We start from the raw sequence: 27,160 nt of genomic DNA on the forward strand, positions 1-27,160 counted from the left end.
AGAAGATTTTTCAAGAGTGATTGACCGTAATGCAGTCCAATACACAGATCTAGCCAAGGCTGTGGAATTTGTGCTGTGTCTGCCTGGTACTACAGTGCCTGTTGAATGTGTCTTTTCAATTATGAATGATGTGTGGTCTCCTGAAAAATCACATCTGAATATCTCCACCACGAAGGCGGTCTTGTGTGTGCAAGTTCACTTTTCTCTAGACTGCACTGCATTCTATGACAAGTTGCTGAAAGACGAGCAAACCCTCAGCCAAATAGCATCGTCAGAGAAATACAACGCGCATCAAGCAGCTTCACACCCTGAAGAACGGCAAGGCAAGGAACAATTCCAGTAACAACTGAGTTTTAAATAAAATATATGAACATGGATATAAAATATATGAAACGGACTTATCTTGTTTGCATACTGTAAACTCCCCTGAGCACTGGCCATCTCTTACCCGGTGTCCCGTTTTCAGAATAGGGAAATATGGTCACCCTACTCTGTAGTCACTGCTCGGAGCTGCTCGCCTGGCAAAGGGGGCGCTGTGGGGATGTCAGGCTTCACCCCATGAAGGGCCAGCAGGCCCCTTAGCACATACTGAAGCCCCTGCAGGCCGGGTCCCCGTCCTGTCCCCAGTGTGGCCCCAAGGCATGGGAGAGACCCAAAGGAGGGGCCTTGCGGGAAGCTGAGAGCCCCCTGTGTGACTGGCTCCCTCCCGTCCCTGGGCCAGGCCTGCACAGTCTATTCAGTGCTGAGTGTGTGCAGGGGGTGGGGGGGACCCAGTGTGTACGGGCGTGGGGGTTGGAGAGCGGTGCTGAGGGGCTGCCAGGGCAGGATGGCCTCAGCTGCTGGCTGGATGAGTCCCAGAGAAGGCCTGGTCCAGAGAGCTGAGAACCAGCTTCCACCACACACAGAGGCCCCAAATGGGGACAATTTCCCAATCTTTCCCAGTACCTTCCAGTGGCCTGGCTTAAGAGAGTGGCAACACATACAGATTTGTTATTGTAGGGTCTCTCCTTAGAGCTGTACTGCACACACTGCCTTGTTATTGTATGGTCTCTCCTTAGGGCTGGGCTGCACCCACTGTTTTGTTATTGTAGGGGGTCTCACGATAGGGCTGAGCTGCACACACTTCTTTGTTATTGTAGGGTCTGTCCATAGTGCTGAGCTGCACACACTGCTTTGTTATTGTAGAGCAGTGGTCCCCAACCTTTTTGTGGCCAGTAGCACATTCATGGTTTCAGAAGAGTGTGACGGGCGCCAACAATTTTTCAAGGCTTATTTTGTATTTCTACATTAAATAATATGAAAAATATCATATTTAATATACATAATATATGAATCCATACAATAAAAGGGTAACTTTACATGTAAAAGGTATTAATTAAATTATTCGGCAATTGCTCATTCACCCGACCATGTGAATTTGCTCTTTTTTATCTACCTGTAAGAAAAATCAAGGAGTTTTTACAAAATAAATATCATAAACAGTTTTAATCTTATTTATTTTAAAAAGGTTAAACATTGTTGAACTGCTGGTCCAAATATATTTATTATTCTTATTTTAACATAGAATGAAGCCTGTAGCCCTGAAATTCTCTGCCCCTGGCAGGCGCGGGGCCCCGACTTCTCTCCGGCTTACGCCGCGGCCCCGTGCCTGCCGGGGACCAAGAACACCAGCGCCTGCAGCCTGCAGCCCCAGAGAAGCTGGAGAGAAGCTGCAGCCCCGCGCCTGCCAGGGACAGAGAACACTGGTGCCTGCAGCCTGCAGCCCCAGAGTTCCCTGTACCTGGCAGGTGCGGGGCCGTGGCTTCTCTCCCCTGCTGGGCACTAGGCGAGTGCACATAAATGCCCCGGTGAGCGCCATGGCACCTGCAGGCACTGTGTTGGGGACCACTCTTGTAGGGTCTCCCCTTAGGGCTGGGCTGCATAGGCTGCTTTGTTATTGTAGGGTCTGTCCAGAGGGCTGAGCTGCACACACTGCTTTGTTATTGTAGGGTCTGTCCATAGGGCTGAGCTGCACACACTGTTTTGTTATTGTAGGGGGTCTCACAATAGGGCTGAGCTGCACACACTGTTTTGTTATTGTAGGGTCTCCCCTTAGGGCTGGGGCTGCATAGGCTGCTTTGTTATTGGAGGATCTCTTGCAAACACTGCTCTGCCAGGCAGAAGCTTCATTCCCATGCTGGGGGGAGGGGCTGCAAGGACACTGGGCAGTGTTCAGGATGGCGGGAGGGAGCAGAGCTGGAGGGTGAGTGTGACAGAACATACCTGTGTCCACACCCTACACTGCACTGTAATAATCTCTGTACAAGGTATGCCTGGTGAGGTATCATTTGAAAACTCCTAGTTTGCTGATTGAGAATATCATGGCAAAGGGCTCGCAGCAGCATTAGGTGTGAGTTATAAATGTAAGCTGAGACCATGACTAAAAGTATGTTTTCCAGAGTGGTCTGGGGAATGGCCAAACTACTTCCTTGGAGCCAAAGGGCAAGCTGACGCCTCAGCCAGGCGTAAACACGGCTGATGGGCCAGGACTCGCTAAGTAGCCATTTTTTGGCAAGAAAGGGGCAGGTGCAAAAATCTGCATCTTAGCAAAGAAACAGCCTGGAGCTCCCTTCCACACAGACTCCCTGTCACCCAGCTCCCAGCTGGAAATGCTTCCCAAGAGCGGAGAGGACTATAACGAGAAGGGGCAGACACACCAAGGCACCCCCTCTCTGTCCCGGTCTGTCTCTGGCATTGCACCTAAAAAGACAAAGGGAAACGGTCACTGGATTCTGGGACAGGGGGTCCTGACCTAAGAGTTTGTTCAGTAATCTGCGGAAAGCATGCGGTGAGAACTCTTTGCTTTGACTCTGATATAGTTAGTTAAGTTAGCCACCAGTAAGTGTTTTATCTTTATTTTTCTTGTAACCATTTCTGCCTTTTATGCCTCATTTCTTGCACTCACTTAAAATCTCTCTCTTTGTAGTGTGACAAAGTTCCTCCTCTACCTTGGTGGGTCCTGTGCTTATTTGGCAGATTTGCTCACCTCAGTGATGTTCCCCACAGTCTGGGTCAACTTCTCCTGTGTCTGATCAGGAGTTGGGAGGTTTGGGGGGAACGTGGGCCCGCCCTCTACTCCGGGTTCCAGCCCAGGGCCCTGTGGATTGCAGCTGTCTATAGTGCCTCCTCTACCAGCTGCATGACAGCTACAGCTCCCTGGGCTACTTCCCCATAGCCTCCTCCAAACACCTTCTTTATCCTCACCACAGGACCTTCCTCCTGGTGTCTGATAACACTTGTACTCCTCAGTCCTCCAGCAACACACCCTCTCACTCTCAGCTCCTTGTGCCTCTTGCTCCCAGCTCCTCACACACACTTCCTCTCCTCTGGCTTCCCCTCCCTGACTGGAGTGAGCTCCTTTTTAAACCCAGGTGCCCTGATTAGCCTGCCTTGATTGGCTGCAGGTGATCTAATCAGTCTGTCTGCCTGAATTGGTTCTAGCAGGTTCCTGATTACTCTAGTGCAGCCCCGGCTCTGGTCATTCAGGGAACAGAAAACTACTCACCCAGTGACCAGTATATTTGCCCTCTACCAGACTCCTGTACCCCACTGGTCTGGGTCTGTCACAGTAGTTAATAAACTTGTTTTATTTTTTATCTAATCCAGTGGGTTCAAGTTGAAGCATCTGAGTAACTCCATTTGGGATAACAAGTTTTGTGCATATTAATCCCTTAAAGGAATAACGGACTCAATATACTTGCACTGGCTGGGCAGTACAGGACACGTTTCTGGGGGGAAATCTGGGACTGGAGTGCAGGGGGGTCACCCTGTGGTAATCTTTAATGCTGATAGGAGCCAAGGCGTGGCTGGCTGGCTGCAGCCCACACAGACATAGCTGGGAACAACTTACATGTTGGGGACTGTTTGTGAGCAGTCCAGACTGGAGGCTACAGCAACAAGGTTTTGTAAAGGGCACACCAGGCTGCAGGGCCAGGGTGACACAGCCCCCCACCAGCCTGGATTGTTCCCCAGGATGTCACAATGGTGCGGCAAACTAGGGGTTATGCACAGCTTGTTATTTTGAATGAGGTTTACACTTTAAGCACTGGTAGAGCAATTTGAAGTGAGTCTCAAGTGCGATGGCTGGGAACAGTCAAAGCGAGGTTACCGATTGGTGTTTTCTGTTTGCTTATTTCGGGCAAGGGAAATAGAAACAGTAAAGCATGAATATGACTGCCAGCGGAACAACTGCAAAGCTAGAACTGGCCAGGCGGGAGAAAGAAGAAAGAGGAGAAGTCTACATTAGAAAATTAAGTCAACCTAAGTTACCTCAGTGTACAGTTGCCACAGTAATTAAATCGCTTTTGCATATCCATACTACACTCCTTGTGTCATCGATGTGCATCCTCACTAGGAGTACTTGCATCGATACACAGAGCAGTGCACCCACTGCTGGGTAATGTCATTTCAACCGTTGGCAATGGAGGTATGTGCTCCACATGTCTCACATACAACTTTGCTGTTGTCCAGTGTTGAAGTGTCTTTTTTTAAAAACTTGAACTGTTTTTGGAGGTCTTCATTACAATTACACAGCTGTTTCCTAGACATTTTTATAGCAAAAAATGACCACACACAAACAATTGATTCTTCTAAGGACACAGATATGCACAAGGCTCACCCCCACACCCCTCCAAAAAGAACAAAAGCATCACCTGGCACCATCCTGTGACTGAGGGCAGCATTGCCTTCACAGCTGGGCAATGGAGAGCATCGGCTGCTTGCTGGCCTGCCTGGCTCTGAAGACAGCGCCCCCGCCAGCAGCAGCACAGAAGTAAAAGTAGCATGGTGGTATTGCCACCCTTACTTGTAACACAACCAGCCCTTGTCAAAGGAGAACATGTGTGTCAATGAACTGTGTGTGCTCCTTGTAGGGATGTTTTGGATACATGATGTCAGTCTGCCTCCAGCTGGGACCCTGCTCCTAACAGCCTCTGTTTTGCTGAACCAATTTCTTGCTATGCGCCAAGTTAATCTCCAAGTCGAAGGGTTTACACTAGAGATCTCTACGGCCTGGTAAATCTGATACTGAAACACCAGGGAAGAACTGATTTGCAAGTGTTCCGTCACAAGGCTTTCTCGGAACACTGGCCCAGCCCAGCATCTGGGCACGGCCCTCTGCCTCTACGGCAGGCAGCCTGTTTGGCTCAGGGAGACTCTTAGCTAAAACAAAATGTGCAATTAAAAATCCTTCCTATTTCACACTGTCTCAACACTCAGGCTCCCAAGCAAGGCAAACCTTGGAGCTGGGAAGAGACCATCACGCTGCTTTCAGCCTGCAGCTGCAACTCAACTAACCAGAAAAAAACCCAGCATTTACAAATCAGAGCACTGCCACTAACCTCCATCGGATTACCTGCGTGCGGCATCCTTCAACACTGCTGATGCTGACAATCCATTTAGCTATGATCTGTGCCCATCAGTTTCTACTTTCTCGTTGCTGACCTCGCACTAAGCTGACGGGAAAATTAATTTAGTACTTCTATACAGCCTCCGGTTAAGTTGATCAAAGCATTTTATTCTGAGCCTTACAGTAAGGGAAGCTCAGACTCTGAGGCAGTGCAGAAGTGAGGGTGGCAATACCATGTCACCCTTACTTCTCTGCTCTGCCCTGCGGCCAGCAAGCGGGGCTGCTTCCTTGGGGTCAGTTCTGAAATTAGCACTGTCTGACAGCAGCAGCTTTCTCTGCTGCTGCTGGCAGGCATCGCTGCCTTCAGAGCTGATCCCCCTGGCAGCAGCCACATCTCTCTGCTCTCCACTCTGTCACCCTACTCTCTGTGCGTCCTACCAGTCATGACTGCACTCACTGAGCTCAGGGAGGAATGCCCCACTGTAATGTGTGCAGCACACTCATTTTACCAGAACACCAGGCTGCTCGGGAAGGGATTATACATCTCTGAGGTACAATCCTCTAAGTATACTCCTCACTATCCTGTAATGCAAGCAGTGAACAGCTGTCCTAGGTTGACCCAGACATAAGAACTGCATGTAGTGTGCAGCGGAGATCGGGGACTGCTGCCCGGGGGGACAGCTCTGAAGGCAGCGCTGCCTTCACAAATCAGGGCAAATGTCCAGTTTTACTGAAAAAAAGTAGGGACGGCCTGAACAGAGCTGAAAAAGGGACTGTCCCTGCCAAAACAGGACATGTGGTCACCCTACTACAGAGGGGATGAGAGTGGGGCACTTTGAGGAGTGGGGAGCCATTGACACCTTGTGGAAGCTTTCGGGAATTACAAGAAATCAGAAAGGTTTCAGCTGCCAATATGCTACTAATGCAAAGAAAAGGGGGAATAATGTGATTGTTCCCCAACATCTTCCCCTGGGAAATGTGCAACAGGGCTCATGTCTGGATGCAGCTGCTGTCTCCGTGTCTAGCTGTGTAATATTACCACAGGGTATTTATACAGCACAAGGATGGGGTGGGGGAGGGAAGGTTAGAGACAAGCTCTTTGTATCTGTATCTGTAACCCGGCCCATCCCTTTCCATTAAGGAAGTTACCATCATGCAGCTGCACGTATTTCTGCACCTTATCTACACACTTGAAGCTGTAATGATCATTTACTGGGGGCCCGAACTGGCTGCTGCACAGACAGATGGGGCCTGGTGGCCTGAGCTCAGAGGGCATTGGGCACAGACAGACAGACGGGGCCTGGCTCCCCAAGCTCAGGGTGCATTAGGCACAGACAGACAGACGGGGCCTGGTGCCCTGAGCTCAGGGTGCATTGGGCACAGACAGATAGGGCCTGGTGCCTCGAGATCAGGCTGTACTGGGCACATACATATGAGAACACCAGGCTTTACCAGGGCCTGGCACATCAGGCACAGGCAGACACCCATAGTCAGTCTCTCCCCATAGCTCATTTAAATGTTGGGACGGTCACTGGGTGGGGAAGGAGCCGGCTGTCCCTGTGCACCTGACAATGGTTCTGCAGGGCGCACAACATGCTGTCTGCTTGGCTGGGCACAGGCTGCTCAGGGATGGGCGTGGGAGCTGCTGGGAACTACAGCAGGGAAAGCTGGGGGTGGGGCGGAGCAGGGGAGTTTTCCAAGTCAGCTGGGGGGACAATGGTGCCAGGGGCCCCACAGTGGGAGTGGAGATCCCCAGCCCCCAGATGAGCCCCATCAGCATCCCCACAGTCCAGGCAGCTGGCAGCTCTGGGGATGCTCTGAGCAGGATCCCACCGGCCCATCTCTCAGTGCAGGCTGAGCCCAGCCCAGCCCGGCTGGCACGCGGCTCTCACAGCACCATGTCTTCCCTCACCAGCCAGGTCATCTGGCTGTCGGGCTCCTCGGAGGGCTCTGGATTTGCCGCTCCCTGGGACCGGGGTGGGGTCCCTGGAGCCCTCAGCTCCTTCAGGTGCACATGGCCTGCAAGCAAGAGGACAGGGTGAAGCACCCGGGCCACTGACCTTTGCCCCCGGCCCAACCTCACCCAGGTGCCAGGGCACCTTGTGAATGGGACCCCACTGTAGGGTTGCCAAGTTTTGAATCACAGAAAGCTGAACACCCCTGCCCCTCTAAGGCTCCGCCCCCCCTCGCTCCATGACCCCTTTCTCCATTGCTCGCTCTCCCACACCCTCCCACACTTTCACCTGTCTGGACCAGGGGGGTGGGGTGCAGGAGGGGGTGTGGGATCCATCTGGGCTCTGGGCTCTGGGGTGGGGCTAGGGTTAAGGGGTTTGGGGTGGAGGAGGGGGCTGGGGCAGGGGGTTGGGATGTGTTGGTGGTACAGGCTCCAGGAGGGAGTTTGGGTGTAGAAGCAGGTTGGAGTAGAGGGTGAGGGTCTGGGAGGGGGTTAGGGGTTCAAGGTCCCGGCACCACTTACCATGGCTCCCAGGAAGCGGCCACCAGGCCCTTGCGGAACCTAGGTGCATGGGTGGCCGGGGAGCCTCCGTGTGCTGCCTTTGCATCTGCAGGCACTGCCCTCACAGCTCCCATTGGTCATGGTTCCCAGTCAATGGGAGCTCTGGAGCCAGCACTCAGGGCGGAGGCAGCACATGGAGCCTGCCATAGCCTCGGGCCCCTGCTGTGCCATTAACCTGAGCTGCCATGGTCATTTTTTGAACGTGGGTTCTGGTCAAAAACTGGATGCCTGGCAACCCTACACCACTGCCAGGGCTGGGCTGTAGGGATGGGGCACCCGCAGGCCGGGACACTGGGCCTGTGCATGGCAGCCAGAGCAGGGATCCCAATAACTGTGAGAGCAGCAGGTCCCCATGCAGGGAGGCAGCCCAGGGGCACTGGGTGCCAGCAGGGGCTGGACTCCTGGGTTAGGACGGCAACCCTCATCCCAGCCCCGCTTCCTTGCGGCGCTGTGCTCGAGGTCCAGGGCTCTTACCCAGGGGGTTCCCAGCGGCTCCGTCCCGCCGCATCCTCCAGCAGAGCAGGGCCACGAAGATCAGCACCACGACAGCCCCCAGGCCGAGGAGCAGGGACAAGAGCAGCCCAGAGCCTGGGGAGAGAGCCAGGCAGTGAGTTGTTCCCCCCGCACAGACCTGCCACAACCATGGGGCTGACCCTGCCTCTGCCCCACAGCCCCTGAGACTGACTCTCTCCCCCCCTCACAGCCTCCTGCCAAGGCTGACTCCATCCCCTCCCCTACAACCCCACATGGCCCAACTCTGTCCCCACCCCACAGGACCCCCCACGGCTGACTCCCTCCCCTGCACCACAGTCCCTATGGGTCTGACTCTGTCCCCCGCTCCCCAGCCCCTATCCTGAGGTGACCTCCCTGCCCCACCCCACAGCCCCACCCGGGATTGAGTTTCTTGCCTTCAGAACCTTGGCTGGCCAACCCCACCCCCTCTGCCACAGGGCCCGGGGAGGAGGGCGGAGTGTGGGGCAGTGCAGGGCCCTACACCGGGGGGTGGCTAAGGGGTAGGGTTGCCAACTGTCTGATCACACTAACCCAAGCACCCTTGCCCCACCCCTGTCCCCTGCCCCTTCCTCAAGGCCATGCCCCTTCTCACTCCATCCCCTCTCCCTCCCCTTGCTGGCTCTCCCCCACCCTCACTCACTTTCACCAGGCTGAGACAGGGGGTTGGTGTGGGAGGGGATGTGGGCTCCGGGAGGGAGTTTGGGTGCAGGAGGGGGCTCGGGGCTGGGGGTTGGGGTTCAGGAGGGGTTGCGGGCTCTGGGAGGGAGTTTGGGTGCAGGAGGGGGCTTGGGGCTGGGGCAGGGAGTTGGGATATGGGAGCAGGCCCAGGGCTGGGCTGCCCCCAGGGACCATTCCCAGCCCATGAAGTCCGGGGGAGTGGGACGTGTTAGAGGGGGTTGGGGCCACTAGCTCCCAGAGGCCTCTTCCCAGCTTTTCCCACAATCCCTGTCCCTCATACTCCTCCTCAGGCCCTGCCCCCCAGATCTGTGCTCTGGGTTTGCCTGCAGGGGTAGCAGCCTCCAGCGCCGGAGCCAGGCTGGCAGGAGCGGGAGCCCCATGGCGGAGGAGGCTGCTCAGAGACCCAGGAGTGGTGCCCCAGGCTGAGCAGGGCTGTGGGAATCTCTGGGACAGCCAGTAACCTCGGTGTGGTGGGCAGGAGCCCTGCTGCTGCCCCCCTGGAGACTGGCCTCCCCCTGGCATGGCCAGGGTGTCACTCCCGCCCACCCCGTGTCTGCAGGAACGTGGGCACGGCTACGGCACTGGTCACTCACCGGCCTGCCCGGCACACACCACGCTGGCCTCGGAGCCATGGCCACACTGCCCGGGACCCAGCCGGCTCAGCTGGCACTCGCTGATGAGAGACTCCTGGCCCAAGCAGCTCACGCCCTCCAGCCAGACGTCGCCGGCCCCGTGGCCGAACTGAGCAGCCCCCGGGGCTGACAGCGCCGGGCCGCAGCCCAGCTGCTTGCACACCACCCCCGCCTCCGGCAGGCCCCAGCCGGCGTCACACACGGCACTCCAGGTGTTGTTAATCAGCACCTCCACTCGCCCAGAGCAGGGGCTTGGGCCACTCGTCAGCCGCAGACTCAGCTGGCCCTGATCTGAAACACAAAGCACAGGCCGTGAGAGGCTGTTCCCTGCCGCCAGGCGCCCGGATACCCGGCACAGGCTCATGGATGGGGTGTGAGTGTCTGCACAGAGCAGAGAGGAGCCATTTCTCTATCACTCCACCTGTGTGCATGTGTGCGTGCGGTCCCTCACTCACACACACTGCATCCCCCTATACGATATGCTGCTATACAAGCAGACACACACACACAGAGTCCCATGCACAACTGCTATATGGCCCTGTGCACACATATACACATTGCCTCAAACACACATACATACTTCACCCCCTTACACACGCTGCTAAAAAGGAGACACATACACAGAGCCGTGCAGAGCCAGGGCAGGTAGGCTGCCTGCCTTAGCCCTGCTGTGCTGCTGGACTTTTAGTGCCTAAAATCTCCTGATTCCAGGAGACTGATGGATAAAGGAGAATTTATCACAGAATTAGAAATGTGAAGGTGCAGAGGTGCAAGTGATCTGGACCTGATTACACTGGCTATGTGCAAAAACAAAACTGCCCTGACAGAAGTGATGGGGTGAACCAGATGTTTGCTGCCCACTGCTGGATGCCCCAGCTCTTCAGCACCCCATGCCCTAACAGACTGCCCTGCTGGAAGAGAAGAGCACTGAGTTCAGACCGCCAGGGGTTGCCTCGAGGGGTCTTCCACAATCAGCTGCAGGCAGAATCAGCGAGTGCCGTGTTAACTAGTGGGGGGAGCCTGAAGATCTATTGCTAAGTGGCTGGCAAAGCAGAGCAGTTTGTAGGGTGTTTGGAGCAGCCCACAGGATTGTGAGTGGAGTGAAGTGGGGCAGAGCGGAGCAGTTCATGGGACGGCTGGAGCGGCTCACGGGACGGCTGGTGGAGTGGAGCGGCTCATGGTGAAGGCAGCAGCAGAACCCCCTCGGACCACGTAAGCTGCCCCTTAACACCCCGTGTGCCCCCCGCCCCCATTTCCACCCAGGCTGGGCAGGTAAAACTCTGCAGATAAACTTTTGAACTTTGGGGCTGCACTGACCAGGGACAGAGATTTTTGGGTTGTTGGACTTAAGACCCCGAGGGGAAAAGGACACTGCCAGACTTACTTGGGGGTGGGGCTTTTGCTCATGGTTTGTGTTATGAATCCTGTTTGTGGTGTTTCCCCAACATAATGCCGCATTGGTTCCCTCCTTTATTGAAAGGATTTTGCTACACTCAGACTCTGTGCTTGCGAGAGGGGAAGTATTGCCTTCTAGAGGCGCCTGGGGGGTGGTATGTAATTGTCCCAGGTCACTGGGTGGGGGCTCGAGCCGGTTTTGCATTGCGTTATTGAAAAGGAACCCCTGGATACTGAACCCAGCCCTTGTTGCTGCCAACTCAGACAGGCAGAAGGGTTCCAAGTGTATATAATCTATGGCCAGTGCACTTCAGTATGGTTATGCTGGGGCTGGTGGGGGTTGCAGTGTTCAGAGCGGTCACTAGGGGCACAGAGCAAAGAGGTAAGAGTCTCTGTGTGTAACCAGGAACTGAAGACAGCCCTGGGTCTGTGTCATCTCTACAGGGTGTGAGGGGTGGGATGGAAGAAGAGCCCAACAGATCACAGAGCACCCCCTCAGGAAGGGAAAGGGGGAAAGGAAAACAGCCCAGCTGGCCGGCCAGCCCAGCCAGAACAGCCAAAAGCTGCAGAGGTAGCAGCCGAGCAGACGGAGAAGAGGCCTAAATGCACAGAGGGCCCAGAGAGACGGGCTGTGGTGGGTCCAGGCTGCAGCAGGGAGTGAGGGTGGGTGAGTAAGGGATGCAGAAGCTAAGATGAGGGTTGCCAACATGATATTTAAAATTACAGGCCAGACCTCAGATGTCCCCAGTCTTGACTTGAACCCCTGGGGGCAAGTCCCTTCCCCCCCCACACACACTTCCTCCTGCCAAGTTGAGACTCGGGTGGCCATCAATCTCCGGGTCAGGTCTGAGGTAATGCCTGAGCCCCCAGACAAATGTCACAGCCCTCCAGGTTCAGTCTGGTGTGTACTTCCCCTGACTGGCTTCTCTCTTCCCCCCAACTCATCATTCCTGTGAGATTGCTCCACACTTTCGGCCGCTAAGTCATCTTCCAGCAGTACAATGGCATCCACAAGTGTCACAGGCTGGTGTCACTGTACCCATTCCTTCCCTCCGGCCAGGAGGACTTGGGTAAACTGCTCGAGGGTTACAGCCTCTGCCATCTGGGCTCCAGACCCCTTGTGGGGCTCCAGCCACCTTCAGGCATAAGCTCTGAGGCACTGGGCTACTGCCCTCAGGCTAGCCCCGGTGGGGTACCGCTCACAACGAGACCACTGTTGGTATGTTTCTGGGCTAATACCGGTCTGGTCAAGGATGGCCGCCTTCACCTTGACATAATCCAAGGCATCCTGGTGATCCAATTTTCGGTAAGCCAGCTGGGCTGGCCCCATCATGTATAGGGCTAGAAGGGTAGCCCAGTGTTCTGGAGGTCACTGAGTGGCCATGGAAGGCCCCATCTTGGCAAGCTGCAGTGGGAGGCCAGGCAGCATGGATGGACCCTGGGTTGGACTCTGTTGGGGTGACACTCAAAGCCCCTCCAGGGCATAGTAACATCGCCATCTGCTGAACCAGCCTGTCCTGCTGGGCCTGTGGCTGCATGGATAGTTCACTCATCAATTGCTGTTGCTAGTGAGCGATCGGTTGCAACAGGTCCACCTGGTGCTGCTGTTGCTGAGGTGCTTGTTGTTGCTGGCTCTCAAGTAACCACTGCGAGACTTTATCAGACTCCACTTCTCATTCTAATATTCTCCCAATGCAAATCACTATAACAAACAGGGGGAAAACCCATCCCTCTGTTAGGTTTCCTAGTGTAAGCCTATCATTCTGTACCATGTGTGATGGGGTGGGGGAACCACAACCAGTGCCGGGTGAGTGCACCCCATACTTTGAGCTGCCCTCAGCCTCAGCACAGTGTGGCCAAATGGCTACAGTCGATATAACTGCCTCTGCCTCTGGGATGGTATGGCCTAGTGGTCAGAGTCAATTAGTCTGCCCTTGTCCTCAGGGGTAGAAAACCTAAAGGTAAGGGCCTATACAGATGCCCTCTCCCTCAGGGCTGGATGGCCCAAAGGCCAGAGCCAATAGGACTGCCCATGTCTCAGGGCTGTGTGGCCCAATGGCAAGAGGCAGCAGAGTTGCTCTCACTCGCAGGGCAGTAGAGTCACCCTAATCTTCAGGGCAGTAAGGCCTTGCAGTCAGTGCCAATGGGCCGCCATCTGTGGTGTGCGTATGTGCTCCACTGGGTCCCAGCCCAGGGCCCTCTCAGTGGTGGAGTTCTCCGCCACAGAGTCAGCGGGGCTTCAACCGAAACACATCAACTTCCCATAGGACTATAGCTAGTTCCCTGCGGGCCACTTCCTACCATGTCTCTTGGAACTGCCGTTGAGATCTCCAGGCTTCTTGTGCATGTGGTTCCCAGTGACTCTGATCCCTCTTGTGCGTCTGCATGCACTTGGGCATATCTCTAGTTCTCGGTGCCTCCGGCATCCACAGTCATGGGTTCCAGCTGCTCCTGGGAAGGAGCCAGCAAAGAACATCTTTCCTCCTCGGTGGTCAGCCCAAAATGAGCCTGGCTGCTCCCTTTTATACTAGTGCTGCACCTGGAGCATGCCCAGTAGGGACGTGGGGTTGTGACTTCCTCAGCTCACAGCAGGGAGTTAACCCTTTCTCTTCCAGAAGGGGGTGAGTACACTTTCCCAAAGCATGTCGTGCTGCAGCGACTGAAGAGTAAAATGACTGAAACAGCTACGACTGCATTGATGAGACAGGTAGGGTTGCAATTCATCCCACCAGGCTGCGTCTGCAGTTATGAGGAGAACAAATTTGTATCACTGTTTCTACACGAGGTTTGCTGAGAACTCCAGATAACCAAGGTAAGTACCAGTGTTGCCTTGTAAACCACACCACTGGTTCCATTCTTACAGCCTGAGTCGATGAAGACTAACAAGACTGGGAAATGAAGGTATTGTTTGTTATCTTAGCACAGCCATCAAGCAACTATCCCTTACTCTGCTTCTGGGATAATTTGTGGACCCTGCAAACCCAGGCCTCCCAGTGACTTGATGTTCAGCAGCAAGAACTGGCCAGGTCCCTGGCACCCATACAGGTCAGAGATACAGTGGACCCTTAGGGCAGCTTAACACTACAAACTTGCGCCAGCTGCTGTAGCTCTTCTGATGAAGATGCTCTAAGCCAGGGGGTTTCGAACTTTTTTCATTTGCAGACCTTGAAATATTTCAAATGGAGGTGGAAATCTCAGACATAGTCTGTGGACCCCCAGGGGTTCAGGAACCACAGGCTGAAAACCACGGTTCTATGGTAACGACAGCCTTTTATTGACCCCTTAGGCATAGTCTGCAAACCCCCGGGGCCCACGGACCACAGATTGAAAACCACTGCTCTAAGCCGAGGGGAGAGCTCTCTGGTCAGCTTATTATCTCCATGAGAGGCAGTAGCTGTGTCCACGGGAGACGCTCTCTTGCCAGCATAGCACTTTCTACATGGGGAGTTGAGGTCGGTATAAGTACGTCACTCAGGGGTGCGGATTTTTCACAGCCCTGAGCAACGTGGTTATACCAAAGTAATTGTGTAGCGTAACCCTGGCCGTATCTCAGTGCCTGAGGACAGCATTCCAGCAGGTGGAGGAAAGAATGAGCCGGAAGGGAGTGTGCCAGACATGAGACGCCAGGAGAGAGGAGAATGGAATGCCCGCGCAGGAAGGACAGAAGCTGCAGCAGCAGCTACACAACTGGAAAAAGCACCCTGGAAAAGAATCCCAAACTTTCTCCTTTTTGGAGGGGACTTTACATGGTCTTTAAAAGCTGAACAACTTATCCTTGCTGATACCAAAAGCAAGTGCATGCAGCTTACCTCGGCACATTGCCATCTTCTACAGACAGCCTGTCCACAACAGATAGGCCTTACCAACAGGGCATGAACCCTGAACTCACTGATAACATAGATCCAACTACAACCGATGTCTCCATGAGTGAATATAGGACTCGAGCATGCAGAGTGACAAGGAAACCTGTGTGGATGGCAGAGTACCTGGGTTCCTAGGAAGTTATTGTTTTAAATTCTCATATAACTGGCACGGGGGAGGGGAAAGCTCTAGTGATCAGTGCAGACAGCACCAATACCAACAGATGGGGCTGATGCTGAATCTTTATCTTAGTCTTAAGCTACAGAGAGTGATTCAGAGAAGGAGCAAAGAAGCCCAGACACAGCCAGAGAATCGCTGATCATGTGAGCTTCGGAATTGATACCTCCTCATCAATTATTGGGAGTGGACTACATCCACCCTGATGGAATTGGCCCTGTCAACACTGGTTCTCCACTTGTGAGGTAACTCCCTTCTCTTCATGTGTCAGTATATAATGCCTGAATTTGTAATTTTCACTATGCATCTGAAGAAGTGGGTTTTTTACTCACAAAACCTTATGCCCAAATAAATCTGTTAGTCTTTAAGGTGCCACTGGATGCCTTGTTGTCCTCTTGATACCAGCTGCCAACTAGACATTGAGCTGTTGATCACTACCCATTGAGCCCGTCGACCTAGACAGCTTTCTGTCATCCACCTTTTAGTCCATTCATCCTATTTAGTTTAATTTAGAGAAAGTTAAGAGATGACTTGATTACACTCTATCAGTACCTATCAGAGGACACAGAGGGCTCTCGAATCCAGCAGGCAAAAACAGAACGAGATCCAGTGACTGAAGCTAGATATATTCAGAAATATCAGGGCATTGATACCAGTGAGGTTAATTAAATACTGGAACAATGTATTTAGGGACACGTAGGATCCTCTGACACTTTAAGTCTATACAGGAAGAAGAAGATTGGGAGTTTTTCTTAAAAATCTGTGATAACTCAAACAGAAGTTGTGGCCTTGGCACAAGAGAGATTCTCTCGCCGAGTTTTGCCGATGGCCTGACTCAATGCTCAAAACGCTCCCTTCCAGCCTTAAACTCTGTTAGTCTGAACAGGCTCGAGACACAGAAACTGCATGAGAATGGGAGAACAGGATCTCTTCTCACCATTGAAATGAAGCCACCTCTTGGGTGGGCCAGGCAGTTGAGAAACAGGACAGGGAAATATCGCCCAGCTGTTTAGAACAGGAAGCGAGGAAGCAGCCTGTGTCCAATCATAGCTCCCAAAGAACATTACAGATTCAGGATTAATTAACTAAAATGCAAATTGGCCACAAGAATGGGGATACTAGACCTCTCTTGACAAAGTGACCCTCATTTCTAGTCCATGTAATTGGCTACAGGCTCAATTTAACACCATACCAAACCAGTGGGGCCTCTGATTACACAGTGCCCCATTGTGCCATAGCAGGGCAGGGGATCATAGAGTCATCGACTCCAAGGCTAGAACGTACCTTTTTGAGCATCTAGTCTGATCCTAGAGCAGAGCTTTTACAGAAACATCCATTCTTGACTCAACCACCACCACCCATGGTAATTTGTGCCATGGTTAATTACCCTCACCATTCTAAATGTATGCCTCATTTCCATTCTGAATATGTCTAGCTTCAACCTTCATCCATTGGATGCTGATCTATCTTCCTCTGCTAGATTGAAGAGCCCATTATTAAATATTTATTCCCCAGGTAGATTCTTGTAGACTGTGATCAAGTCACTTCTCACCCTTCTCTTTGTTAACAGATTGAGCTCCTTGAGCCTATCGCTGTAAGGCAGGTTTTCTTATCATTTAATCATTCTTGTGGCTCTTCTATGACCCTCTCCAATTTATCAACATCCTTCCTGGATTGTGGGCAGCAGAACTGAGTACAGTTTTCCTGCAATGGCCACAGCAGTGTTAAACACAGAGGTAAAATATCCTCTCTGCTCCTGCTCATGATTCCTCTCTTTATACATCCCAGGATTGCATTAGCCCTTTTGACCACAGAGTCTCAGTGGGAGCTCATGCTGGAGTGTCTACCTCAACCTGGAAATCTGTTTCGGAGTCACTGTTTCCCAGGATATAATCCCCCATCATGTAAACATGATCTGCATTCTTTGTTCCTAGATGTAGATATTTACATTTAAATGTACATTGTTTGCTTGCACCTAGTTTACCAAGCAATCCAGACCAGGCTGAACCAGTGACCTGTGCACTTCATTATTTACCACTCCCCCAATCTTTGTATCATCTGCAAATTTTAACACCTATGAATTTATATTTTATTTTAAGTCATTGATAAAAATGTTAAATATCATAGGTCCAAGAACCACTCCCTGCCACGTGTGCCATGTTAATTTTATAGTGTTATAGTTTTTTTAATCAAAATTTTGTGCGGTACCTTACAGAAGTCTCAGTCTGTTTCATCCACACTATTATCTTTATCAACCAAATTGGAGATCTCATCCAAAAAAAAAAAACAGGTCAGTTTCACAAGATCTATTTCCCATAAACCCATGTTCATTTCCATTAATTACATTACCCTCCTTTAATTCTTTATTGTTCGACTCTCATATCAGCTACTCCAGTATCTTGCCTGGGATTGACGTTAGGCTGACAGGCCTGTAGTTACCCGAGTTATCCCTTTTACTCTTTTTAAAAATTGGCACAACATTAGCTTTCTTCAAGGCTGCTGGAGCTTTCCTAGCACTCCAAGACTTACTGAAAATCAATAATAACAGTCCAGCATGCTCCCTACTTGGCTGTTTTAAAACCCTTGGATGCAAATTATCTGGATCTGCTGATTTTAAACTATCTATCTTTCATGGCTTCTGTTTAACATCCTCCTGATACATTAGTGGAATGGACAGAGCATTACCATCACCATATGGTGAGACTATATGATCTCTTTTTCCCAAATACAGAACAAAAATATGTATTGAACACTTCTGCTCTTTCTGCATTGTTATTGATATTTCTACCATTTCCATCTAAGCATGGACCGATATCATTGTTAGGATTCTTTTGGTTCTTAATATATTTTAAAAACACCTTCTTGTTGCCATTAACTCTGCTGGTCATAGATTTCTTATTCTGTCCCTTTGCTTCCCTAACTAGAACAATCATATGGGGCTGAAGGCAGGGCCAGCTCCAGACCCCAGTGCGCCAAGCAGGCGCGTGGGGCGGCATTGTCCTAGCAGGGCGGCATTTGGGTCCGGCGGACCTTCCGCAGTCATGCCTGCGGGAGGTCCACCGGAGCCCCGGGAGGAGCGGACCTGCCGCAGTCATGACTGCGGAGGGTCCCCTCTTCCCGCGGTTCCGCTTGAGCTCCCGCAGGCATGACTGCGGCGGGTGCGCTGGTCCCGCGGCTCGGATGGAGCTCCCACAGGCATGCCTGCGGATGCTCCACTGGAGCCGCGCGACCACCACACCCGCCACAGACACTTCTGCCCCGTCCGCGGGACCGGGAAAGGGCGCCGGCGCGCCGCAAAGCTTGGGGCGGCGGAATTTCTAGAGCCGCCCCTGGCTGAAGGCCTCTCCACACAGCACACATACCTCTCTGCAGTAGAGGCCTATAGCACAGCGGTGGGGCTCTGGGGTCAGCACTCACTAACCCTAACCTCAGGAAAGCATGCTCTGTTTAGCTTCCCAACAGGCACTCTGCAGCATCAACAGTGCAAGGGAAAGCAAGAGGTACCTAAGCACACAACACTGGCATCTTCTGCATAATTGAAGTTAGGGTCTCTCCAAGGCCTAGCCCTGCATTTGGAGATGGCAGCTTCTGTCCCTGTGCCGTTAACATCAGGCAGCCAGGGACAGGTAGATCCATGTCCAAACCAAGCCCCATGTGGCGCTGATAATGGTGTCCCACTGCTCAGCACACAACTCCAGCATCATGTAAGTCCCAGTTGCCATCAAAAAAATCAAGCTCTGCCTAGGGCTGATAACGCCGTCCCACAGACCAGCTGCCGGCACAGGACCGCAGTGTCAGGTAACTGCCAGTTATCATCACATACGGTTCCCCCCTGCTGATTGTGAAGGACCTCAACTCTCCCAGCACAGAGATTTGGGCCATTCACCAGTTGGAGTGGATCAAAACCTAGACTGACTGAGCCTTCAAACACCCCAAGAGAATAATGACTCAGAGAGATTCCTGTGCCTCTGATCGCTAGTGATGCTGGGGAACATACCGCCTCCCACTGACAGGTCTGAACAGCCCTAAACACAGCACCTGCCTATCAAGGACTCACGCCCCACCCCTGACATGCAGCCATCTCTGGGGTGGAACAAGGCAGCTGAGAGAAGAGGCACAGAAACTCATGGGCTGCATAGGAGAGGGAGTGAGGAAGAACCGTGTCTCCAGTCACAGCTCTAGGGGATGTTACAGGTTCAGGAGTAATTAGCTGAGATGGAAATCACCCGGAATGATGGGGGGAGGAGCCCCACACTTCATAAAGGGATCCCAGGTTTCTACTGCCTCTGAGTGGCTGCAGACTCCATTCGATCCCAAATCCTGCAAAAGGGATCTACGGTTACCCAGCGCCCCATTGTGCTGTAGCGGGACAGGGGGATCAGAGCGATCAGCGACGGGGAGGGTCCCTCACAGAGGTGCACGTACTGCTCCCTGCAGCGGAGGCCCTAAGTGCTGTGCTGGGGCACTGGGCTCAGCACTGACTGTGAGGGAAGAGCGCCCCCTACTGAGCCATCACCCTACTCCCTGCAGCACAGGCAAGGAAAATGGGGTCAGCACTGATACCACGGGAAGAGAGACACTTACTGTGACCCCGAGCTGGATCCCTGCAGTACAGGTCCTTAGCACCATGCTGGGGCACTGGGGTCAGTGCTGACTCAGACAGGAGAGCTGGGACTGTGCTGAAAACTTCCCAGCACCACCCACAGTGACGTGATGGAAGAGGGTTACCTGAGCACTCAACACCGGCATCTTCTCCATGGTGACAGTTATTGTCTCCCCAAGGCCGAGCCCTGCATTCGGAGAGGGCAGCTTCTGTCCCTGTGCACTGAACATCATCCAGCCAGATGGGGTCAGATTGTTGTCCAAAGTGAGCCCCCGCTAGGGCTGATAATGCCGTCCCACAGCCCAGCTGCCTGCACACAACTTCAGCATTTGTTATGTCCCAGCCATCATCACACACGGTTCCCCACTGCTGGTTGTGAAACACCTCGACTCTCCCAGAGCAGCGACTCGAACCATCAACCAGTCGGATTGAATCCCGCTCTGGAACGGATGAGTCTGCAAATGTGCCAAGGGAATAAACACTCAGGGAAACACATTTGCCTCTGATCACTAGTGACATTGGGGAACATAGCACCTCAGATCTAATCAGACTCAACAATTGCCTGACACAGGTTCATTCCCCCTTACTAATATACGGCAACCTCTGGGGTGTGAAGGGGCAGCTGAGAGACAGGCCATGAAAACGTGCAAGCTGTGTAGGAGAGGAAGTGAGGAAGAACCCCGTCTCCAGTCACAGTAGTGGGGGATGCTACAGGTTCGGGGTAATTAGCTGAGATTAAAATCACTATGATGGGGTAGGAGCCCCACACTTCATAAAGGGACCCAGGGTTTATATTACCTCTGAGCAGCTGCAGGCTCCATTTGACCCCATATCCAACAAAGGGGATCTACAGTTACCCTGCGCCCCATTGTGCTGTAGCGGGACAGGGGGATCAGAGCGATCAGTGATGGGGAGGGTCTCTCACAGAGGCGCACGTACTGCTCCCTGCAGCGCAGGCCCTAAGTGCTGTGCTGGGGTACTGGGCTCAGCACTGACTGCGAGAGGAGAGCGCCCCCTACTGAGCCCCCATCCTGCTTCCCACAACACCCACAGTGATGGAGGAGGTTTACCTGAGCACACAACACTGGCATCTTCTGCATAATTGAAGTTAGGGTCTCTCCAAGGCCTAGCCCTGCATTTGGAGATGGCAGCTTCTGTCCCTGTGCAGTTAACATCATCCAGCCAGGGACAGTTAGATCTATGTCCAAACCAAGCCCCATGTGGCGCTGATAATGGCGTCCCACTGCTCAGCACACAGCTCCAGCATCACGTAAGTCCCAGTTGCTATCACACCCAGTTCCTCACTACTGGTTATGAAACACCTCAACTCTCCCAGTGCAACGATTGTGGCCATTCACTAGCTGGAGCAAAGACACTTCTGAGATGCCTGAATCTTCAAACACCGAAGGGAATAAACACTCTCAGAGACTTCTGTGTCTCTGATTGCTAGAGATGCTGGGGTATATAGCACTGAGGAGTCCCAATGGGCTCCACACATAGCGATTGCCTGTCCCGGGCTGAATCACCACCACTGACATCCAGCCCTCATGGTAGTCCCTGAGCTGCTCCCTGCAGCACAGGCCCTTAGCACCACACTGGAGTGTTGGGGTCAGCACTGACTGTGAGGGCAGAGTGCCCCCTGCTGAGTCCCCCTCCCACTCCCTGCACCATGGTGACGGATGTGGGTTAACTGAGCACATAACACCGGCATCTTTTCTGTGGTGAAAGTTATGGTTTCCCCAATGCTTAGCCCTGCATTCACTGAGGGAAGCTTCTGATTCTGTGCAGTGAACATCATCCAGTCAGATGGAATCAGACCCTCACGAAAATCAAGCTCTGCCAGGGCTGATAACTCCATTCCACAGCCCAGCTGCCGGCACAGGACGGCAGTGTCAGGTAACTGCCAGTTATCATCACATACGGTTCCCCCCTGCTGATTGTGAAGAACCTCAGCTCTCCCAGCACAGAGATTTGGGCCATTCACCAGTTGGAGTGGATCAAAACCTAGACTGACTGAGCCTGCAAACACCCCAAGGGAATAATGACTCAGAGAGATCCTGTGCCTCTGATCGCTAGTGACGCTGGGGAACATACCGCCTCCCGCTGACAGGTCTGAACAGCCTCTAAACACAGCACCTGCCTATCAAGGACTCACTCCCCACCCCTGACATGCATCCACCTGTGGGATGGAACAGGGCAGCTGAGAGAAGAGGCACAGAAACTCATGGGCTGTGTAGGAGAGGGAGTGAGGAAGAACCGTGTCTCCAGTCACAGCTCTAGGGGAAGTTACAGGTTCAGGAGTAGTTAGCTGAGATGGAAATCACCCGGAATGACCGGGGGAGGAGCCCCACACTTCATAAAGCGATCCCAGGTTTCTACTGCCTCTGAGCGGCTGCAGACTCCATTCGACCCCAAATCCTGCAAACGGGATCTACGGTTACCCAGCGCCCCATTGTGCTGTAGTGGGGCAGGGGGATCAGAGCGATCAGCGATGGGGAGGGTCTCTCACTGAGGCGCACGTACTGCTCCCTGCAGTGCTGGCCCTGAGTGCTGTGCTGGGGCACTGTGCTCAGCACTGACTGCGAGGAATGAGTGCCCCCTACTCCCTGCAGCACAGGCAAGGGAAATGGGATCAGCACTGATACCACGGGAAGAGAGACACTTACTGTGACCCCGAGCTGGATCCCTGCAGTACAGGCCCTTAGCACCATGCTGGGGCACTGGGGTCAGTGCTGACTCAGACAGGAGAACTGGGTCTGTGCTGAAAGATTCCCAGCACCACCCACAGTGACGTGATGGAAGAGGGTTACCTGAGCACACAACACCGGCATCTTCTCTATGGTGACAGTTATTGTCTCCCCAAGGCCGAACCCTGCATTCGGCGAGGGCAGCTTCTGTCCCTGTGCACTGAACATCATCCAGCCAGATACGGTCAGATCCTTGCCCAAATTGAGCCCCCGCTAGGGCTGATAGCACCGTCCCACAGCCCAGCTGCCTGCACACAACTCCAGCATCTGTTATGTCCCAGCTGTCATCACACACGGTTCCCCACTCCTGGTTGTGAAACACCTCGACTCTCCCAGCACAGCGACTCGAACCATCAACCAGTCGGATTGGAGCCCGCTCTGGAACGGATGAGTCTGCAAATGTGCCAAGGGAATAAACACTCAGGTGAATTCCTTTGCCTCTGATCACTAGTGACATTGGGGAACATAGCACCTCAGATCTGATCAGTCTCTACAATTGCCTGACACAGGTTCATTCCCCTCTACTAATATACAGCAACCTCTGGGGTGTGAAGGGGCAGCTTAGAGACAGGCCATGAAAACGCGCAAGCTGTGTAGGAGAGGAAGTGAGGAAGAACCCCGTCTCCAGTCACAGCAGTGGGGGATGTTACAGGTTTGGGGTAATTAGCTGAGATTAAAATCACTATGATGGGGTAGAAGCCCCACACTTCATAAAGGGACCCAGGGTTTATATTGCCTCTGAGCGGCTGCAGCTCCATTTGACCCCAAATCCAATAAAGGGGATCTACAGTTACCCTGCGCCCCATTGTGCTGTAGTGGGGCAGGGGGATCAGAGCGATCAGTGATGGGGAGGGTCTCTCACAGAGGTGCACGTACTGCTCCCTGCAGCGCAGGCCCTAAGTGCTGTGCTGGGGCACTGGGGACAGCGCTGACTGTGAGAGGAGAGCGCCCCCTACTGAGCCCCCATCCTGCTTCGCACAACACCCATAGTGATGGAGGAGGGTTATCTGAGCACACACAGGGGCGGCTCTAAGAATTTGGCCGCCCCAAGCAGTGCAGCATGCCGCAGGGGGCACGCTGCCGGGCGACGGTCCCGCGACTTCGCGGGACCTCTTGCAGCTGGTCCGCGGCTCCGGTGGAGCTTCCACAGGCATGACTGCGGAAGGTCCGGCGGAGCCGCCTGCCGCCCTGCCGGCAAAGTGCCGCCACGCGTGCGCTTAGCACGCTGGGGTCTAGAGCCGGCTCTGAGCACACAACACTGGCATCTTCTGCATAATTGAAGTTAGGGTCTCTCCAAGGCCTAGCCCTGCATTTGGAGATGTCAGCTTCTGTCCCTGTGCAGTTAACATCATCCAGCCAGGGACAGTTAGATCCACATCCAAACCAAGTCCCATGTGGCGCTGATAATGGCGTCCCACTGCTCAGCATACACCTCCAGCATCATGTAAGTCCCAGTTGCCATCACACCCAGTTCCTCACTTTTGGTTATGAAACACCTTGACTCTCCCAGTGCAACGAGTGTGGCCATTCACTAGTTGGAGCAAAGACACTTCTGAGATGCCTGAGTCTTCAAACACCCAAGGGAATAAACACTCTCAGAGACTTCTGTGCCTCTGATTGCTAGAGATGCTGGGGAACATAGCACTGAGGAGTCTGAATGGGCTCCACTCACAGCGATTGCCTGTCCTGGGCTGAATCACCACCACTGACATCCAGCCCTCATGGTAGTCCCTGAGCTGCTCCCTGCAGCACAGGCCCTTAGCACCACACTGGAGTGTTGGGGTCAGCACTGACTGTGAGGGCAGAGTGCCCCCTGCTGAGTCCCCCTCCCACTCCCTGCACCATGGTGACGGATGTGGGTTACCTGAGCACATAACACCGGCATCTTTTCTGTGGTGAAAGTTATGGTTTCCCCAAGGCTTAGCCCTGCATTCACTGAGGGAAGCTTCTGATTCTGTGCAGTGAACATCATCCAGTCAGATGGGATCGGACACTCACCAAAATCAAGCTCTGCCTAGGGCTGATAATGCCGTCCCACAGCCCAGCTGCCTTCACAGGACGGCAGTGTCAGGTAACTGCCAGTTATCATCACATACGGTTCCCCCCTGCTGATTGTGAAGCACCTCAACTCTCCCAGCACAGAGATTTGGGCCATTCATCAGTTGGAGTGGATCAAAACCTAGACTGACTGAGCCTGCAAATACCCCAAGGGAATAATGACTCAGAGAGATTCCTGTGCCTCTGATCACTAGTGACGCTGGGGAACTTACCGGCTGCCGCTGACAGGTCTGAACAGCCTCTAAACACAGCACCTGCCTATCAAGGACTCATGCCCCACCCCTTACATGCAGCCACCTCTGGGATGGAACAAGGCAGCTGAGAGAACAGGCACAGAAACTCATGGGCTGCGTAGGAGAGGGTGTGAGGAAGAACCGTGTCTCCAGTCACAGCAGTGGGGGATGTTACAGGTTGGGGGTAATTAGGTGAGATTAAAATCACTATAATGGGATAGGAGCCCCACACTTGATAAAGGGACCCAGGGTTTTTATTGCCTCTGAGCGGCTGCAGGCTCCATTTGACCCCAAATCCCACAAAGGGGATCTACAGTTACCCTGCGCCCCATTGTGCTGTAATGGGGCAGGGGGATCAGAGCGATCAGTGATGGGGGAGGGTCTCTCACAGAGGCACACGTACTGCTCCCTGCAGCGCAGGCCCTAAGTGCTGTGCTGGGGCACTGGGCTCAGCACTGACTGCGAGGGGAGAACGCCCCCTACTGAGCCTGCATCCTGTTCCCCACAACACCCACAGTGATGGAGGAGGGTTACCTGAGCACACAACACCGGCATCTTGTCCGTGGTTACAGTTATGGTCTCCCCAAGGCTGAGCCCTGCAATCGGAGAGGGCAGCTTCTTCCCCTGTGCAGTGAAGGTTATCCAGCCAGATGGGATCAGTGCCTCGTCCAAATCGAGCCCCTCCTGGGGCTGATAACGCCATCCCACAGCCCAGCTGCCTGCACACGACTCTGGCCTCAGCGAAATCCCAGCTGTCATCACACACCGTTCCCCACAGCTGGCTGTGAAGCACCTCGACTCTCCCAGTGCAGCGATTCAGGCCGTTCACCAGTCGGAGCTGAGTCTGCTGTGAAATGCGTGAGTCTGCAAATGCCCCAAGGAAATAAACACTCACTGCATCTGATCACTAGTGACCCTGGGGAAAGTAGCACCTTCCATTAATGGCTGTGAACAGCCTGTCAGGGGTTCACTCCCCACCACTGACATTCCGGCACCTCTGGAGTAGGACAGGGCAGCTGAGAGACCAGGCCCAGAAACTCATGGGCTGTGCAGGAGAGGGAGTGAGGAAGAACCCTGTCAACAGTCACAGCTTTGGGGTTATTACAGGTTCAAGGGTAATTAGCAGACATGGAAATCACCCAGAGTGTGTGGGGGAGAAGCCCCACACTTCATAAAGGGATCCCTGGTTTCTACTGCCCCTGAGCAGCTGCAGGCTCCATTCAACCCCAAATCGCACATGGGATTTACGGTTACCCAGCGCCCCATTGTGCTGTAGTGGGGCTGGGGGATCAGAGTGATCAGTGATGGGGAGGGTCTCTCACTGAGGCGCACGTACTGCTCCCTGCAGCGCAGGCCCTAAGTGCTGTGCTGGGGCCAGCCCTTCCTGTAAGGGGAGGGCATTATTATTGAAACCACCACCCTGCCTCCTACAGCCGTCACCACCCTGGAACACTGGGGTCAGCACTAACTGCAGGGGGAAAGGCCCCTTGTGTGGTCCCCAAACTGCTCCCTACAGCACAGTCCCTTCACCCACATGGGGTTCAGCACTGACTGGAAGGGCAGAGCAGTCCCAGCGGAGCCCGCACGCTGCCCCTGCAGCACGGGCCCCAGCACAGTGCGGTTACATTGGGCTCTGAACTGACTGCGCCCTACTGATCTCCTACCCCACTCCCTGCAGCATCCACCGGGATGGAGGAGGGTTACCTGAGCACACAACACCGGCATCTTCTCCGTGGTTACAGTTATTGTCTCCCCAAGACCGAGCCGTGCAATCGGAGAGGGCAGCTTCTGTCCCTGTGCAGTGAACGGCATCCAGCCAGATGGGGTCAGATCCTCGCCCAAAGTGAGCCGCGCCTGGGGCTGATAACGCCGTGCCACAGCCCAGCTGCCTGCACACGACTCCAGCATCAGTTAAATCCCAGCTGTCATCACACACAGTTCCCCATTGCTGGTTGTGAAGCACCTCGACTGTCCCAGTGCAGCGACTCGGGCCGTTCACCAGACGGAGCGAAGTCTGCTCTGAAATGCCTGAGTCTGCAAATACCCCAATGGAATAAACTCTCAGGTAGGTTCCTGTACATCTGATTGCTACTAATGCTGGGGAACTTAGCACCTCCCACTGACAGATCTGAACAGCCTCTAAACAGAGCGCCTGCCTGTCAAGGACTCACTCCCCACCTCTGATATGCAGTCACTTCTGGGGTGGAACAAGGCAGCTGAGAGTCAGGACACATAAATTCATGGGCTGTGTAGGAGAGGAAGTGAGGAAGAACCCTGTCTCCAGTCACAGCTGTGGGGGATGTTACAGGTTCAGGCAAATTAGTTGAGATATAAATCACCCGGAGTGACGGGGATAGGAACC

The 27,160-nt window shown here is 53.6% G+C and overlaps 1 protein-coding gene across 3 annotated transcripts in view; it reads right to left on the reverse strand.

Moving 5' to 3' along the window:
* Window positions 1-4,557: 4,557 nt before the first annotated feature.
* Window positions 4,558-27,160, reverse strand: part of LOC120388081 (deleted in malignant brain tumors 1 protein-like) — a 32,962-nt gene continuing 10,359 nt past the window's right edge. The window contains exons 5-12 of one of the 3 annotated variants that reach the window (XM_039509647.1): window positions 26,503-26,832; window positions 25,333-25,662; window positions 22,571-22,900; window positions 19,886-20,215; window positions 9,686-10,015; window positions 8,376-8,489; window positions 7,268-7,405; window positions 4,558-7,190 (exon numbers count right to left, since the gene is read on the reverse strand). In XM_039509647.1, the coding sequence (XP_039365581.1) occupies window positions 7,275-7,405; window positions 8,376-8,489; window positions 9,686-10,015; window positions 19,886-20,215; window positions 22,571-22,900; window positions 25,333-25,662; window positions 26,503-26,832 (1,895 nt within the window). In that variant the 3' untranslated portion in view covers window positions 4,558-7,190; window positions 7,268-7,274. Of the gene's footprint in view, window positions 7,406-8,375; window positions 8,490-9,685; window positions 10,016-19,885; window positions 20,216-22,570; window positions 22,901-25,332; window positions 25,663-26,502; window positions 26,833-27,160 lie in introns of all 3 variants that reach the window. The other 2 variants (XM_039509646.1, XM_039509648.1) reach the window with 2 other exon arrangements.

The sequence above is a fragment of the Mauremys reevesii genome, linkage group 22 (genome assembly GCF_016161935.1).
Source record: "Mauremys reevesii isolate NIE-2019 linkage group 22, ASM1616193v1, whole genome shotgun sequence".
In the NCBI taxonomy this organism is placed as follows: Eukaryota; Metazoa; Chordata; order Testudines; family Geoemydidae; genus Mauremys; species Mauremys reevesii.